The sequence below is a fragment of the Girardinichthys multiradiatus genome, chromosome 24, assembly GCF_021462225.1.
Source record: "Girardinichthys multiradiatus isolate DD_20200921_A chromosome 24, DD_fGirMul_XY1, whole genome shotgun sequence".
NCBI lineage: Eukaryota > Metazoa > Chordata > Actinopteri > Cyprinodontiformes > Goodeidae > Girardinichthys > Girardinichthys multiradiatus.
The window spans coordinates 707,992-725,020 of record NC_061816.1 but is presented as its reverse complement, the minus strand read 5'-3'; the positions used below and the strand labels follow the sequence as shown (position 1 = coordinate 725,020).

General features: G+C 47.5%; 2 protein-coding genes across 4 annotated transcripts in view; both read left to right on the top strand.

The window, feature by feature from the left end:
• The window catches only part of LOC124861402 (NLR family CARD domain-containing protein 3-like), a 373,247-nt gene that overhangs the window by 222,614 nt on the left and 133,604 nt on the right, over positions 1 to 17,029 (top strand). The gene's annotated exons all lie outside the window — the stretch shown is intronic.
• Positions 6,574 to 16,133, top strand: LOC124861404 (adenylate cyclase type 8-like). 2 transcript variants are annotated; one of them, XM_047355132.1, is made up of 24 exons: positions 6,577 to 7,010; positions 7,781 to 8,702; positions 8,795 to 8,992; positions 9,076 to 9,315; positions 9,429 to 9,657; positions 9,777 to 9,926; positions 9,996 to 10,126; positions 10,218 to 10,329; positions 10,415 to 10,542; positions 10,612 to 10,770; positions 10,875 to 11,109; positions 11,201 to 11,389; positions 11,467 to 11,567; positions 11,799 to 12,000; positions 12,527 to 12,622; positions 13,004 to 13,131; positions 13,225 to 13,306; positions 13,393 to 13,551; positions 13,696 to 13,842; positions 13,929 to 14,021; positions 14,097 to 14,211; positions 15,050 to 15,174; positions 15,246 to 15,344; positions 15,428 to 16,133. In XM_047355132.1, the coding sequence occupies exons 2-24, from the start codon at positions 8,458 to 8,460 to the stop codon at positions 15,608 to 15,610; spliced, it is 3,546 nt and encodes a 1,181-aa protein (XP_047211088.1). In that variant the 5' UTR covers positions 6,577 to 7,010; positions 7,781 to 8,457; the 3' UTR covers positions 15,611 to 16,133. The 2 variants fall into 2 exon arrangements, 1 of the variants encoding a protein (XP_047211088.1); XR_007036614.1 differs by lacking the exons at positions 14,097 to 14,211; positions 15,050 to 15,174; positions 15,246 to 15,344; positions 15,428 to 16,133 and having other exon boundaries at positions 6,574 to 7,010; positions 13,674 to 13,842; positions 13,929 to 14,020.

The following is a 17,029-nucleotide window of genomic DNA, read 5'->3' as shown; positions in this document are numbered from 1 at the left end:
TTGGCTGGGTGAGTGTGACTGGGTGAATGTGGCTGGGTGAGTGTGACTTGGTTAATGTGGCTGGGTGAGTGACTGGGTGAGTGTGACTGGGTGAATGTGGCTTGGTGAATGTGACTGGGTGAATGTGGCTGGGTGAGTGTGACTGGGTGAGTGTGACTGGGTGAATGTGGCTGGGTGAATGTGGCTGGGTGAGTGTGACTGGGTGAATGTGACTGGGTGATTGTGGCTGGGTGAGTGTGACTGGGTGAATGTGGCTGAGTGAATGTGGCTGGGTGAGTGTGGCTGGGTGAATGTGGCTGGATGAGTGTGACTGGGTGATTGTGGCTGGGTGAATGTGGCTGGGTGAGTGTGACTGGGTGAATTTGGTTGGGTGAATGTGGCTGGGTGAGTGTGGCTGGGTGAATGTGGCTGGGTGAATGTGGCTGGATGAGTGTGACTGGGTGATTGTGGATGGGTGAGTTTGACTGGGTGATTGTGGCTGGGTGAGTCTGACTGGGTGAATGTGGCTGGGTGAGTGTGACTGGGTGAATGTGGCTGGGTGAGTGTGACTGGGTGAATGTGACTGGGTGAGTGTGACTGGGTGAGTGTGACTGGGTGAATGTGGCTGGGTGAATGTGACTGGGTGAGTGGGTGATTGTGGCTGGGTGAGTGTGGCTGGGTGAGTGTGACTGGGTGAATGTGACTGGGTGAGTGTGACTGGGTGAATGTGACTGGATGAGTGACTGGGTGAATGTGACTGGGTGAGTGTGACTGGGTGAATGTGACTGGTGAGTGTGGCTGGGTGAGTGTGACTGGGTGAATGTGACTGGGTGAGTGTGACTGGGTGAATGTGACTGGATGAGTGACTGGGTGAATGTGACTGGGTGAGTGTGACTGGGTGAGTGTGACTGGGTGAATGTGACTGGTGTGACTGGGTGAATGTGACTGGGTGATTGTGACTGGGTGAATGTGACTGGGTGAGTGTGACTGGGTGAATTTTGCTGGGTGAGTGACTGGGTGAGTGTGACTGGGTGAATGTGACTGGGTGAGTGTGACTGGGTGAATGTGACTGGGTGAATGTCACTGGGTGATTGTGGCTGGGTGAGTGTGACTGGGTGAATGTGGCTGGGTGAGTGTGACTGGGTGAATGTGACTGGGTGAGTATGACTGGGTGAATGTGGCTGGGTGAGTGACTGGGTGAGTGTGACTGGGTGAATGTGACTGGGTGAGTGTGACTGGGTGAATGTCACTGGGTGATTGTGGCTGGGTGAGTGTGACTGGGTGAATGTGGCTGGGTGAGTGTGACTGGGTGAATGTGGCTGGGTGAGTGTGACTGGGTGAATGTGGCTGGGTGAATGTGACTGGGTGAGTGGGTGATTGTGGCTGGGTGATTGTGACTGGGTGAATGTCACTGGGTGATTGTGGCTGGGTGAGTGTGACTGGGTGAATGTGACTGGGTGAGTGTGACGGTGATTGTGGCTGGGTGAGTGTGACTGGGTGAATGTGACTGGGTGAATGTGGCTGGGTGAATGTGGCTGGGTGAATGTTACTGGGTGAATGTGACTGGGTGAGTGGGTGATTGTGGCTGGGTGAGTGTGACTGGGTGATTGTGGCTGGGTGAGTGTGACTGGGTGAATGTGACTGGTGAGTGTGACTGGGTGAATGTGACTGGATGAATGTGACTGGGTGAGTGTGACTGGGTGAATGTGGCTGGGTGAGTGACTAGGTGAATGTGACTGGGTGATTGTGGCTGGATGAGTGTGACTGGATGAGTGTGGCTGGGTGAGTGTGACTGGGTGAATGTGGCTGGGTGAGTGACTGGGTGAGTGTGACTGGGTGAATGTGGCTTGGTGAATGTGACTGGGTGAATGTGGCTGGGTGAGTGTGACTGGGTGAGTGTGACTGGGTGAATGTGGCTGGGTGAATGTGGCTGGGTGAGTGTGACTGGGTGAATGTGACTGGGTGATTGTGGCTGGGTGAGTGTGACTGGGTGAATGTGGCTGAGTGAATGTGGCTGGGTGAGTGTGGCTGGGTGAATGTGGCTGGATGAGTGTGACTGGGTGATTGTGGCTGGGTGAATGTGGCTGGGTGAGTGTGACTGGGTGAATTTGGTTGGGTGAATGTGGCTGGGTGAGTGTGGCTGGGTGAATGTGGCTGGGTGAATGTGGCTGGATGAGTGTGACTGGGTGATTGTGGATGGGTGAGTTTGACTGGGTGATTGTGGCTGGGTGAGTCTGACTGGGTGAATGTGGCTGGGTGAGTGTGACTGGGTGAATGTGGCTGGGTGAGTGTGACTGGGTGAATGTGACTGGGTGAGTGTGACTGGGTGAGTGTGACTGGGTGAATGTGGCTGGGTGAGTGTGACTGGGTGAATGTGACTGGGTGAGTGTGACTGGGTGAGTGTGACTGGGTGATTGTGGCTGGGTGAGTGTCACTGGGTGAATGTGGCTGGGTGAGTGTGACTGGGTGAATGTGATTGGGTGAGTGTGACTGGGTGAATGTGGCTGGGTGAATGTGACTGGGTGAGTGGGTGATTGTGTCTGGGTGAGTGTGGCTGGGTTAGTGTGGCTGGGTGAGTGTGACTGGGTGAATGTGACTGGGTGAGTGTGACTGGGTGAATGTGACTGGATGAGTGACTGGGTGAATGTGACTGGGTGAGTGTGACTGGGTGAGTGTGACTGGGTGAATGTGACTGGTGAGTGTGGCTGAGTGAGTGTGACTGGGTGAATGTGACTGGGTGAGTGTAACTGGGTGAATGTGACTGGATGAGTGACTGGGTGAATGTGACTGGGTGAGTGTGACTGGGTGAGTGTGACTGGGTGAATGTGACTGGTGAGTGTGGCTGGGTGAGTGTGACTGGGTGAATGTGACTGGATGAGTGACTGGGTGAATGTGACTGGGTGAGTGTGACTGGGTGAGTGTGACTGGGTGAGTGTGACTGGGTGAATGTGACTGGGTGAGTGTGACTGGGTGATTGTGACTGGGTGAATGTGACTGGGTGAGTGTGACTGGGTGAATTTTGCTGGGTGAGTGACTGGGTGAGTGTGACTGGGTGAATGTGACTGGGTGAATGTGACTGGTTGAATGTCACTGGGTGAATGTGATTGGGTGAGTGTGACTGGGTGAATGTGGCTGGGTGAATGTGACTGGGTGAGTGGGTGATTGTGGCTGGGTGAGTGTGGCTGGGTGAGTGTGACTGGGTGAATGTGACTGGGTGAGTGTGACTGGGTGAATGTGACTGGATGAGTGACTGGGTGAATGTGACTGGGTGAATGTGACTGGTGAGTGTGGCTGGGTGAGTGTTACTGGGTGAATGTGACTGGGTGAGTGTAACTGGGTGAATGTGACTGGATGAGTGACTGGGTGAATGTGACTGGGTGAGTGTGACTGGGTGAGTGTGACTGGGTGAATGTGACTGGGTGAATGTCACTGGGTGATTGTGGCTGGGTGAGTGTGACTGGGTGAATGTGGCTGGGTGAGTGTGACTGGGTGAATGTGACTGGGTGAGTGTGACTGGGTGAATGTGGCTGGGTGAGTGACTGGGTGAGTGTGACTGGGTGAATGTGACTGGGTGAGTGTGACTGGGTGAATGTGACTGGGTGATTGTGGCTGGGTGATTGTGGCTGGGTGAGTGTGACTGGGTGAATGTGGCTGGGTGAGTGTGACTGGGTTAATGTGACTGGGTGAGTGTGACTGGGTGATTGTGGCTGGGTGAGTGTGACTGGGTGAATGTGGCTGGGTGAGTGTGACTTGGTTAATGTGACTGGGTGAATGTGGCTGGGTGAATGTGACTGGGTGAATGTGACTGGGTGAGTGGGTGATTGTGGCTGGGTGAGTGTGACTGGGTGATTGTGGCTGGGTGAGTGTGACTGGGTGAATGTGACTGGTGAGTGTGACTGGGTGAATGTGACTGGATGAATGTGACTGGGTGAGTGTGACTGGGTGAATGTGGCTGGGTGAGTGACTAGGTGAATGTGACTGGGTGACTGTGGCTGGATGAGTGTGACTGGATAAGTGTGGCTGGGTGAGTGTGACTGGGTGAATGTGGCTGGGTGAGTGTTACTGGGTGAATGTGACTGGATGAATGTGGCTTGGTGAATGTGACTGGGTGAGTGTGACTGGGTGAATGTGACTGGTGAGTGTGGCTGGGTGAGTGTGACTGGGTGAATGTGACTGGGTGAGTGTAACTGGGTGAATTTGACTGGATGAGTGACTGGGTGAATGTGACTGGGTGAGTGTGACTGGGTGAGTGTGACTGGGTGAATGTGACTGGTGAGTGTGACTGGGTGAATGTGACTGGGTGATTGTGACTGGGTGAATGTGACTGGGTGAGTGTGACTGGGTGAATTTTGCTGGGTGAGTGACTGGGTGAGTGTGACTGGGTGAATGTGACTGGGTGAGTGTGACTGGGTGAATGTGACTGGGTGAATGTCACTGGGTGATTGTGGCTGGGTGAGTGTGACTGGGTGAATGTGGCTGGGTGAGTGTGACTGGGTGAATGTGACTGGGTGAGTGTGACTGGGTGAATGTGGCTGGGTGAGTGTGACTGGGTGAATGTGACTGGGTGAGTGTGACTGGGTGAATGTGACTGGGTGAATGTCACTGGGTGATTGTGGCTGGGCGAGTGTGACTGGGTGAATGTGGCTGGGTGAGTGTGACTGGGTGAATGTGACTGGGTGAGTGTGACTGGGTGATTGTGGCTGGGTGAGTGTGACTGGGTGAATGTGGCTGGGTGAGTGTGACTTGGTTAATGTGACTGGGTGAATGTGGCTGGGTGAATGTGACTGGGTGAATGTGACTGGGTGAGTGGGTGATTGTGGCTGGGTGAGTGTGACTGGGTGATTGTGGCTGGGTGAGTGTGACTGGGTGAATGTGACTGGTGAGTGTGACTGGGTGAATGTGACTGGATGAATGTGACTGGGTGAGTGTGACTGGGTGAATGTGGCTGGGTGAGTGACTAGGTGAATGTGACTGGGTGATTGTGGCTGGATGAGTGTGACTGGATGAGTGTGGCTGGGTGAGTGTGACTGGGTGAATGTGGCTGGGTGAGTGACTGGGTGAGTGTGACTGGGTGAATGTGGCTTGGTGAATGTGACTGGGTGAGTGTGACTGGGTGAATGTGGCTGGGTGAGTGACTGGGTGAATGTGACTGAGTGAATGTGAGTGGGTGAATGTGACTGGTGAGAGTGGCTGGGTGAGTGACTGGGTGAATGTGACTGGGTGATTGTGGCTGGATGAGTGACTGGGTGAATGTGGCTGGGTGAGTGTGACTGGGTGAATGTGACTGGGTGAGTGTGACTGGGTGAGTGTGACTGGGTGAATGTGGCTGGGTGAGTGTGACTGGGTGAATGTGACTGGGTGAGTGTGACTGGGTGAGTGTGACTGGGTGAATGTGACTGGTGAGTGTGGCTGGGTGAGTGTGACTGGGCGACTGTGGCTGGATGAGTGACTGGGTGAATGTGGCTGGGTGAGTGACTGGGTGAATGTGACTGAGTGAATGTGAGTGGGTGAATGTGACTGGTGAGAGTGGCTGGGTGAGTGACTGGGTGAATGTGACTGGGTGATTGTGGCTGGATGAGTGACTGGGTGAATGTGGCTGGGTGAGTGTGACTGGGTGAATGTGACTGGGTGAGTGTGACTGGGTGAGTGTGACTGGGTGAATGTGACTGGTGAGTGTGGCTGGGTGAGTGTGACTGGGTGACTGTGGCTGGATGAGTGACTGGGTGAATGTGGCTGGGTGAGTGTGACTGGGTGAATGTGACTGGGTGAGTGTGACTGGGTGAGTGTGACTGGGTGAATGTGACTGGTGAGTGTGGCTGGGTGAGTGTGACTGGGCGACTGTGGCTGGATGAGTGACTGGGTGAATGTGGCTGGGTGAGTGTGACTGGGTGAATGTGACTGGGTGAGTGTGACTGGGTGAATGTGACTGGTGATTGTGGCTGGATGAGTGACTGGGTGAATGTGGCTGTGTGAGTGTGACTGGGTGAATGTGGCTGGGTGAGTGACTGGGTGAGTGTGACTGGGTGAATGTGGCTGGGTGAATGTGACTGGGTGAATGCCTCTAGTGTGAAGCGTTTGAGCGGTTAGTTCAGTCCATGTATCTTGAGCAGAAAGTGGGATATTGGCGCTGAATAGAACCACAGAAACTCTGATTTCAGACACATTTCTTCCTTTTCTGGAGTCTCCAAGCAATCAAAGACAGTTCCTGTCCCTCTTTGTTCTAGGACATCTCTGCTCCAGACCCAGAAGGTCTAAAAGACAACCTGAGCAACATTAGTGGGATTTCCCTACCAGGTGGCAGCACTGCAAGCCTTGATTCAGGGTCTCCATCTTTACCTCCCTGAGCAGATCATCACAGTCCATCTTCTCGGGTTTCTGTCCATCTGTGAAGTTTTCATCAACATGGTAGCTCCCATCTCACAACCTGAGCACACAAACATAACCTGGCCTGGTTGGAGGCCAGCCAATCCCATCAGGCACCTGAACGGTCAGACACGGCCACATGGTTAATCTGGCCGATTAATGAGCAGCCTTTTGTCCAGTCAAGGGGTTCCTGATGGGATTACCTGAGCACTTGGACATCTGCTGGTCAACTTCAGCTCATTACACCAAGCTGCTGCACCTCGTTTGGACTCTTCTCATCTTTTTATTTCTGCTTTCAAAGCCACAGAGTTTCAGAAGACTTGTGGCTGTCATCTTCTCAGTTCTGGTTTTACGTCTTTACAGACCAACACTATGAAGACAGGATGTTTCCTGCAGACACAACCTCACCATTCAGAAGGTTGATGAAGAAATGAGGCGCCTGGAAAGTCTGGGTGAACACCAGAACCAGTTCAAGAAGAAGCTGAAGGGGGAGAACCTCTGGGCAAAGACAACTAATGAAATAAATACATTATTTCAGTCTTTTGTTGAATAAGATGGACAAATATGACAGAGGAGAAACAAATGGAAACACCAAACAGGACCAAAGACACACCTCCAGAACCGGACCGGAGATGATTAACCTCTGGATAAAAACAGTTCTGCAACCAGTGAGTACATCCATTTGTTCTACTATGATCCAGTTCACTTGGTTTCTTCATCCTACATACTAGTCTAGCCTGCACAGGTCTAATAATCTCAGAACGTTCAATGAAGGCCCGAGTGTCGGTACCTGACCCAACAGCCAAAGATGAAATTTTTAGTACCACATTGAGCTGGTCCACCTTAGATGCTCCCAACCAGCTCAGTAGGTGTTAACCTCCCTGCTGGTATCAATAGTTATTTTCTCCAATTAAAAATATGCTTCCTGTAAAGTTTCTGCATTAATCTCAGTTTTGAATAACTTCAATATTTATTTCCTGATGTTGGAAAGACTCCCACTGACACCTGAATTACCGCACCGTGGGACAACAAAGGACATTTCTATTCTATAGCCAGAGTTTTATTTACCTTCACTTTAGTGTAAAGCAGGAGACCGCCTCAACAGTTGTGGTTCTGGGCCCGGTTCTATTACTCTGCTACCATTTTCAGTTGTGTCAATAAAGAAAATGTATTTAAGTTAAAAAGGAAATGAACAAGAAGTTAAAGTAAAGCATGGCAGCCTGTTGCTGGCCTCTCCTGGCGTTAGATTAACACCATCTGCTTCATCAGCACACTGGTGGTGCTACTGGAGGCCTCTGCTCATTACAGACACACTCACATTATTTACCCCAAGATAGAAACCACTAAATAGATCCACATAAAGAAGAATCTATTTTTACAGGGTTTACAACATAAAGATGGCACGTACCCCATCCACCTCCATCTTGTTTTCTTACAGGTCTCTCTTTGGATGCAGTCATTTTATTGTGGAGACCACAGAGTCTTGAGTTGAAATTAAAACACCCGGTGTTCCTCTGACTCTACTTGGAAATGGTACTGGGCCTTGACGTCCAGAACCTTTTATGTGTGTGGAGTGCAGCTAAAGACGTCTGTGGAGGTGGGTTGTGATATAAACCCGGATGTTATCTGGATGTGGATCCTTCAGAACTTCAAGATGTGCCATTTGAGAAAAACAAAGAGGCCAAGAACCGAGCCCTGATGTCCTCCTCAGATAAAACTTTGTCCTATGATTTATTCCAACCGTTTGAAGGTCTTAAACTAATTCTATCAAACAAATTAATCCGACTAAACTCACTAATATCAAAGATCATTCTGAATTGAAGTGGAATAAATATTAAATACAACAAACCCTAAAATCCGAACCATTTCAGAATATTTTATTTAGATTTAATTAATTGTAGCGGATGTAAACCCAACTAACTTGAAACTTGTCTAAGAATTTCAGTAAGTTTCTTGGTTACGAACTCTTCCAGCCTATAGCTGAGTGATCCACAGTAAGATGGTCTTCATCTGGAGGTCTCTGAACAGAGATCTTCACTGAATTACCTTTAAAACCTGATTAGCAGTTTTAATTCCAAACAGCTCCGTAGCTTCAGTATTACCTTCTACTTAACCATGACCGACAACCACACTACTTTGAAAAATGGCGACTGTGAGTCGGCGAGACAGACCAGTGACATCACCTTCAGCGCCAACATCAGCCCCGCCCACGGTCTACGAAGGAAACGTCTGCTGTGGCAGACCGCCGTGAGGAACATCATCGACCAGCACAACCTGTACTCTCTGAGGCTCGCCGGAGGACTGGAGCGAGGCAGACACCGCATCATCGTCACAGATGCCTACATTGCTGATGTCAACAGGTATGATGTCATCAGCAGGTACAGCGTTAACGTGTTCTCTTATTAGGTGTGAAGTTTTGGACTTGAGCTGTTCCCTTTCTGCGGTTCTGCAGGCAGATTCGCAATAAGACGTCTCGTGGTAATTTTTGGCAGAAGCGTCGTTCATCCGCGGGTCGAGTTCATCCAACGACGCAAAGGATTTCTGTCCAAACACAAGTCCCACAGCATTTGCTCACTGACGCCGACTTCTTTGTGTCGTATGGATCAGCGGTCCGAGGCATCTTCATTCCTACGATGCAGCTAACGTTCAAGTAGAGAAGCACAAACATGAAGGTAAAACATGTCTGATGTTCAACAGTTTGTCAGACTTCTTCTGTCTCATCTGAACCATCAGGTCTGCTGACCTGGAGCTGACCTACCAGCAGTTTTCTTCAGCTCAGAGAAGAACCTCTCTGGTCGTCACCAACCTTATTGACGTCTTCATCCGACTGTTCATTTCTCTGGTGACATGGCCAACGGGCTGGGGGGGCGTGGCCTGTGACTGGCTGACCGGCCTGTCAGTCATTCTGTGGGCGGGGATCTGTGGGCTGTCAGTGACAAAGAAGGAGGTGATGACATCACCTCAGTGGCTCAGGTATGTCTGAGATGAATCTTTGTTTTCTGCGACAGAGTGAGGCTTTTTAACCTTCTCTGCGGTCTTCCAGTTGCTCACACTGAAAGAGAACGTTCTCATCCATCCTCTCCCAGGTACCTGTCGGTGGTCACCTGGGTGTCTCAGACTGTCCAGGTGTTGGTTGGTGTTTTCAGCTGGGCTGAAACCGATCACTCCTGGTATGTCTTCTTCACTCTGTTCTCCATCTATACCCTGTTGCCCCTACCTCTGCCCTGGTCGATTACAGCAGGGGCATTAACCTCCTCCCTCCACCTCCTAGTGGATGTCTGGTGGCACTACAGCAACCAAATCCTGATCAGAAGGGTTAGGAAACATTTATCCTTCTCACGTTTTACTGCCATCATTTTCTCTTTGTCCAACTTAATGCCTTTCCCTCCGGTTTCTTCTTCTTTATGTTCTTTGGTGGGGTTTTATGCATGCAGGTGTTCTCAAAGGCCTTGTTGTACCTGGCAATGAACACAGCAGGTATCTTCATTAACTACCTGTCTGACCGGACTCAGCGGCAGAGTTTTCTGGAGACCCGAAGATGTATCGAAGGACGAGTCCGACTGGAAAGGGAGAACCAAAGACAGGTAAAGTCTCTTAAAGAGATTTGCACTGATGTAAAACAAAAAAGTACATCTCTGTTGTCTTTCTCTCAGGAGCGTTTGGTGATGTCCATCCTACCACGCTTCCTGGTTATGGAGATGATTGCTGACATGGCTGCAGTTGATGAATATCTGCTGCCTCAGCAGTTTCACAAAATCTACATCCACCACTACAAGGACGTCAGGTTACCAAACATCTTTCTGATACACATCAAACAGCTTATATGTGGATTCGATCTTTGGACACACCAGTAAACATTTTCTCCGTTTGTCCAGCATCCTGTTTGCAGACATCATCGGCTTCACGTCTCTCTCTTTGATTCTTTCGGCTCAGGAACTCGTTAAAACTCTCAATGAACTTTTTGGACGCTTTGACAGGCTGGCTGAGGTCCCGTCATCTTTTTCATCCATTTATTTTTTATTTTTTAAGAGTTCTTTGGGGATGAGCTTCATGTTTCTCTCCGTGTGTGCAGGAGCATCAGTGTTTGCGGATAAAGATCCTAGGCGATTGTTACTACTGTGTCTCTGGAGTCCCCGAACCTCAGCGAGGACATGCCCGCTGCTGTGTGGAGATGGGCCTCAGCATGATCAGCACCATACGGTAAAAAAAACAGACTTCCCAAACACCATTTGCACACAGTGCCTCAGTAGCATGCATGTCTTGTTGCAGGTATGTTCGTCGGGAGCTGGAGCAGGAATTGGACATGCGGATTGGCGTCCACTCAGGTTCTGTCCTCTGTGGTGTGTTGGGTCTTCAGAAGTGGCAGTTTGACATCTGGAGCTGGGATGTTGACATTGCCAACTGCCTGGAAGCTTCAGGAGTTCCAGGGTCAGCAACACCCACCTGGACCTCACCAGAACAGCTAAAACAACAATAGAACCAGATCTGTTCATGTTTCCACTAGGCGGTAAAGAGATGTCCTCCTCTCTCAGGCAGGTCCATATTTCACAGGCCACTCTGGACTGTCTGGGTGGGATCTATGAGACCGAACAGGGCCACGGCCAGGAGCGGAACGAGTTTCTACGAAAACACAATATTAACACATATCTGATCCGCCCAGCGACATGGGAGGAGACCCAACCCCCAAAAGCAAGGCGTCCAAGTTATGACGAACTGACAACTTGGAATGCCGAGTTGCCGTTTGGAGACATCCTGGGGATGAATTTTGTGAGTACATGAAAGATATTTGGAAAGAATTTGGATATATATTCAGGAGTAATTTCTTTATATTTTTCCCTTGTCATCACTGGGCTTGTAGATCCTCGCCACTTTCACCAATGGTTCACTGACCCAGTTGCCCAATCACATCGCAGCTCAGCGATCCGGTTCACGAGAAGTGAACAAGAGAATTCGTCAGGCAATGGAAGTTCGGAGCAGCGAACTAATGAGGAAAGAGCACATCACCACTTTCACTCAGGTGTTTAAGGACTCCCAAATGGAGGGAAAGGTAACTTCTTGTTGGCTGGTTATTTTTTTTTTAGGTATAATGGGCAGGCGACTCTTCACAGTCTACAACTTTTTCAGTATTCTCAGATCAGAGATGAACTCTTCAAGTCCAACATGGTTTGTTCCTTCATCCTACTTATACTGTTGATGGCCGTCCAGGTGCTGATTCCGGCCCCAAGGTGACCTTGTCCATCCTCCAATTCTAAGCCTTATACTCCAAATTTTCTACACAGATTATTCTTACTTTAATTCCATAAATGTTCAGGATATAGAGCAGGTTTTTAAGTTTAAAGTACTTTCAATGGCAATCTGCTCCTAGTTTAAATAGCAAAGTATCATCAGCAAAACAGCAAACGCTCAGTACTTTCCCTCCTTTAATGGACCGGTACGGTTTGTGTCTTCATGTTTAGGTGGTGTCCGATGGTGGCACAGTTCATCATCAGTGGATGTGTTTACTTTCTGCTCATGCTGTTGACCCTAGGGGAGGAGTTTAAACACTGCCCCGCCCCTCTGCAGTCACTCTGCTGCTGGGTTCATGAAACCAAGTATGCACGAACAGTACTCATGCTAACTGCCATAACCGTCAACTCTGTGATCGCTTCTGTGAACGTTGTAAGTTGAATTTTTTTGTTTTCAGTCATTTTACAGAGGCAGAACCTTCAACGTTGTGTTGTAATTAGCTTCATGTTGTGTTCAGGGTTCCTGGGGAACTGGAATTGCTGCTGTGAATGTAAAATCAGCATTTGTTTGAGGAAATCTAATTACAACAGCAGTTTCACTTTAAGAATTTTTTACAAAAATTTGTTTTTATATAAGAAGAAGGGACATTTGTTTGGAAATGGGATTTTAAATAATGAATTGTTCCTTATATCTTTTCTTTTCATCTTCTCTGCCCCATCTCTCTGTTCTTTCTTCTATCATTCTTGTTTGTGACTTTCTTCTATCCCTTTATCCTTTGTTCGTGCCTTATAACCTTCCTTTTTCAACCCTTCCTTCCATCGTCCATTTCTCTGTCCTTATTTCTTTCCTTATTTGCCTCCATCTTCCTTGGGTCCTTACTTCCTCCTGGTCTTCCTTTCTTCTATCACTCCTTTTATTCTTCGTTATTTGCCTTTATCCTTACTTATTTTATTTTCAGCTGTGGTGTGACTGGTCAGAATCCAACTTTACTGAACCCCTGGTAACTCTGCCCCCCTCCAGATGGTCAGACATGAACATTTGTACTCATCCAGAGGTGAGCGCTCCTTCATTCTGCACTCCCAGAAAATGACATTGCAGTAAGAATTAACAGTAACCTGGAACAGTAACCTTTGACAGTAACATGTAACAGTAACATGTAACAGTAACATGTAACAGTAACATGTAACAGTAGCATGTAACAGTAGCCTGTGACACCAGGATAACTGGAGTCTGGAAGAATAACGGGATAATAAGACGGGAACATGACAATACGAATCAACAGTAACATGTAACAGTAACCTGTAACAGTAACCTGTAACAGAACCTTGTAACGCTAACCTGTAACACTAGGATAATTAGGGTCTGGAACAGTAACTCAGTAATTAGCCTGAAACATGATAGTAGCCTGCAACCTGTAAGTTTCTCATTAACACAGTTCATGGTGCTGAGTACTGTGGTCGCCATGGTTACTTGTGCGGTGTTCCTCAGGCTGAGCTGCATGCTGCAGCTGGCCTTCCTGCTGCTGACCGCCGGCTTCTACACCTATGTCATTGAGATACACAGGTACGTTTAGGTACCCTGGGCTGTTTGTACATGGATACTTCATGCAGTGTCCGGTCTCATTTTATCTTTCCTGTTGATCTGACCTGAGGTCAGCTCCCAGCAGCTGTGTCGGAGGGGAGTTTGTCTTGTTCTCATGATGATGTTTGTGGTTGCAGTCCTCTACAATAGCAGACAGGTGAGGCCAATAGAACAAACTGATGAACAGAGAGCTTCGGTCTTTAGTTTCTCTAGTGGATACCTCTCATTTTTCTTCGTTGGTAGCTGGAGGCAATGGCACGTCTGGACTTCCTGTGGCGCCTGCAGGCAGCGAAGGAGGTGGAGGACATGAAGGAGCAGAGGGAGTATAACGAGTGTCTGTTGCTCAACATCCTGCCGGCTCATGTAGCTCAGCACTTCCTGGAGAGAGACACCTACAACGAGGTGAGCTGACACACCTGAGTGGCAGTAGCAGTGCAACTGGCACAGTCCAACCTCTTTATTCTGAGATGCATCATGGGTTTAACCCCGTCTGTTTTTATGTGAACTGAATGGAACCTGCTCAGTGTGTGTGTGTTTGGATGCTAGGAGCTGTATGCTCTGTCATACCAGCGCGTTGGCGTCCTGTTCGCCTCTCTGCCGGGTTTCTCTGACTTCTACGAGCAGAAAGAACTCATCCATCAGCATGTCGAGTGTCTCCGCCTCCTCAACCACATCATCAGTGACTTTGATGAGGTAACCACACACACACACACACACACACACACAGGAATATTTAGGCAAACACTGATCCTGACCAACTTGCCTCTGTGTCCTTGAAGCTGCTGGATGAGTGTTATTTCCAGGAGGTAGAGAAGATTAAAACTATCGGCAGCTCCTACATGGCAGCTTCAGGCCTCTCACCTGACCGACAGGTGAGTCCCGCTCTCTTGTCTCCTCTCTGTGCTCACTAGACTGATTAATGACAGCGGTGTGTTTTCTTTGTTCAGGAGTGTGAGGATGCCTGGCATCACCTCACTGAGCTGGTGCTGTTCGCTCTGGCCATGGAGGAAACTCTGAGGCAGATCAACACGCAGACTGGAAACCAGTTCCAGCTCCGAGTCGGTGGGGGCAACACACACACACACACACACACACACACACACACAGAGGATGGTGCCACAAAAACAATAAGAAAGAGAAAACAGAAACAATAAATGTTTTTCCTGTTGGTATAAAAACACGTTTTTAACCGACTTTACTAAATATTTTCTGGGTTTTTAAAGCAGCATAATGTATGAAAAACTGTTCAAAGCAGCAAAAATTAAAAAACACAATATAATCCATTATTATTATAATTTATTGAGTTAAAATGAAATTTAATATATTCATGAAATCGTTTTCAATCTTTGTATCAAAATTAGCCAAATGACAAAACTGTGTCACTCATTATAAAAATGATTTTAAAATGTAGAAAGTATTATAAAAATATGTCACATATATAAATTAGAATTTCATCCACAATTTCATTTTATTTTTACTGATAAAATTGCTAAATGTGCAAAACTTACTAAATTGTTTTACAATTGAAAATATATAAAAAGAGTTATTAAAAAATAAATATGAAAATCTTCCTAATTTTGGATCTAATTAAAGGTAATGATCCTGTTACTTTAACTTAAATGGAACATTTGTTAATTTCAGATCATTTAAAAAAATGAATACTTGGCTGAATATGAAAATCTTAAATTCTACATTAAATCTATATTAATCTAAAAAACCTCTTTTTAAATGGGTCCTAAAGGTTTATGTAAATGATAAAAAACTACATTTTTCTTTTATAATTTTTAATAGTTGAACTTTTTTTTCCCCCTATAACGTTTTCCAATCCTTCAATAATGTTGAAAAATGAACTTTAAAATCACTCATTTAATTTGGGTGTAATGTGCTCTCTGGCCTGCAGGGGTCGCTCACGGCCCAGTGATCGCAGGTGTGATTGGTGCCACCAAACCTCAGTACGACATCTGGGGGGCGACAGTGAACATGGCGAGCAGGATGGAGAGCACCGGGGTCGACGGGAGAATCCAGGTGAGCGCACCTGTCAGTGGGAGGAGCTTATATAGCCGTGACGTTTCTGATCATCATCATCGTCTTTTTAGGTCCCAGAATCCACCAGCTGCATCTTGTTGGAGCGAGGCTTCCTACGGCAGCTCAGAGGGGACATTTATGTCAAAGGCATCAGTGAGCGTCATGGAAAGGTGTCCTTAAATTCCTGAACAGTTCAACCCAACTAAAATATTCAAGTCAACTAATGACGATGTGGAAACTTCTCTTCTTCAAGGTTCGGACGTTTCTTGTGAGCAATCGGGACGAGCGGTCCAGCTTTGTGGAGCGTGGCGCTGGGCGGGGCTTCAGCATGAACAGGAACACGCTGGGAGCTGTGGTCTACAGTCTGGTCCAGGCCAGGAAGAGGGAGAAGCTGAGGGAGCAGAATGGAGGCTTCCACCTGGTGGAGGCGTCGTAGAGTCTGCTGCTCCTTTTGTACTGACTTCACTTTGATTTTCAAAATAAAAGCTTTTCCAGCATTCTTCCTCTGACTGTCGCTCCACAGAAATCAGACCTGACAGGTTTGACCAGAAAGGTGGTTCTCCACACGCAGGGGGAGAAGCTACTTTAAACCCAAAGAACCGTTCAAACTCAAAGTTCTGGAAGAACCTTTTACTTCTTCTGAAGACGTTCTTAAAAACTGGGGCCAACAAGCTGTTTTTATCTGTACCGACCTGGTCTGACCACCAGATGGCGCCATAAATAGTTTGTTGGCTTTTTAAAGTATAATTAGGTCAGCAGTTATCATAGTGAGAAATAAATATACATGTATTTAGTACAGAGATGTTTAAATGTTCCAGCTTCTGAATTTTGAAAGGAAGTGTTACATTTTTGTATCTTTTTAGTTCCTAAAATATGACATTCAAGTCCAGTAAAATGTTTAAAATGTGTGGTTTGGTTTCCGCTTCTGGGTAAATTTCCAATAAAAATACAAACATTTAGATTGATTTTGTTTCCACTAAAACATTGTTTATAAACATCTAACAAATTGATCCAGCATGTATATAAATGTGAAGAAAATGTTCCTGGGATGAAGAGTCGGATCAGGGTTTTATATTCAGTGTTCTAGACACTGATGTTTAAACGCTAAAACAGTTTCTTTCTGTTGTTCTTTTGGTGTTTATGTAGATTTATTTGTACTGGGGTTCATCAGGGCTGAGTGTACGGTCCCCTGAGCTTTCTCAGCGGGTTTTACATCAAAGCACCACGCTCCCACCGTATCTACGTCCTGCATTATATCCATCCAAACCACCAGCAGAATATTTGTGGAATCTTTGAGCTCCTGAAGGGAAATCGAATTGATTCCAAGCCCTGAAGAAGAATCACATGAACCACTGAATAAGGTGACTAACATGGAGAATGAATGAGGCAGAGAAAAGACCTGATCATTCCCTTAATGCTTAATAAAACTGAATCAGGGACACAAAGGCCTCATTCTGCTTTAGGAGAGGAGATCACTCAGCTGACCCGGGCTTCCCTGCTGCAGTTCATCCTGATGATCCATCTTTAAAACAGCTGAAGTCTAAAGATCCTCAAGACTGTTGGTAGGATATTCTATGGACCGATGAGACGGTCCTGTTAAATCTGGTGTAAAACCAGCAGTGTTTCAGAAACAGATCAGTCAAGCACGGTGGTGGCAGTGTGATGGTCTGGGGCTGCTTTGCTGCTTCAGAACCTGGATGACTTGCTGTGATTAATGGAACCATGAATTCTGCTTTCTAGCAGAAGATCCTAGAGGAGAATGGGTTTGTGACATTAAGCTCAGGAACACTTGGGTTCTGCAGCAGAACAAGGATCCAATACGCAAGTCCACCTCTGAATGGATCCAAACAACAAA

Excerpts from the sequence above, each read along its gene's own strand:
- LOC124861404 (XM_047355132.1), top strand. The coding sequence starts at position 8,458 with ATGACCGACAACCACACTACTTTGAAAAATGGCGACTGTGAGTCGGCG. Across the intron at positions 10,771-10,874 it reads GAAGCTTCAGGAGTTCCAGG|GCAGGTCCATATTTCACAGG; the intron begins GTCAGCAACACC and ends CTCCTCTCTCAG. Across the intron at positions 12,623-13,003 it reads ACATTTGTACTCATCCAGAG|TTCATGGTGCTGAGTACTGT; the intron begins GTGAGCGCTCCT and ends TCATTAACACAG.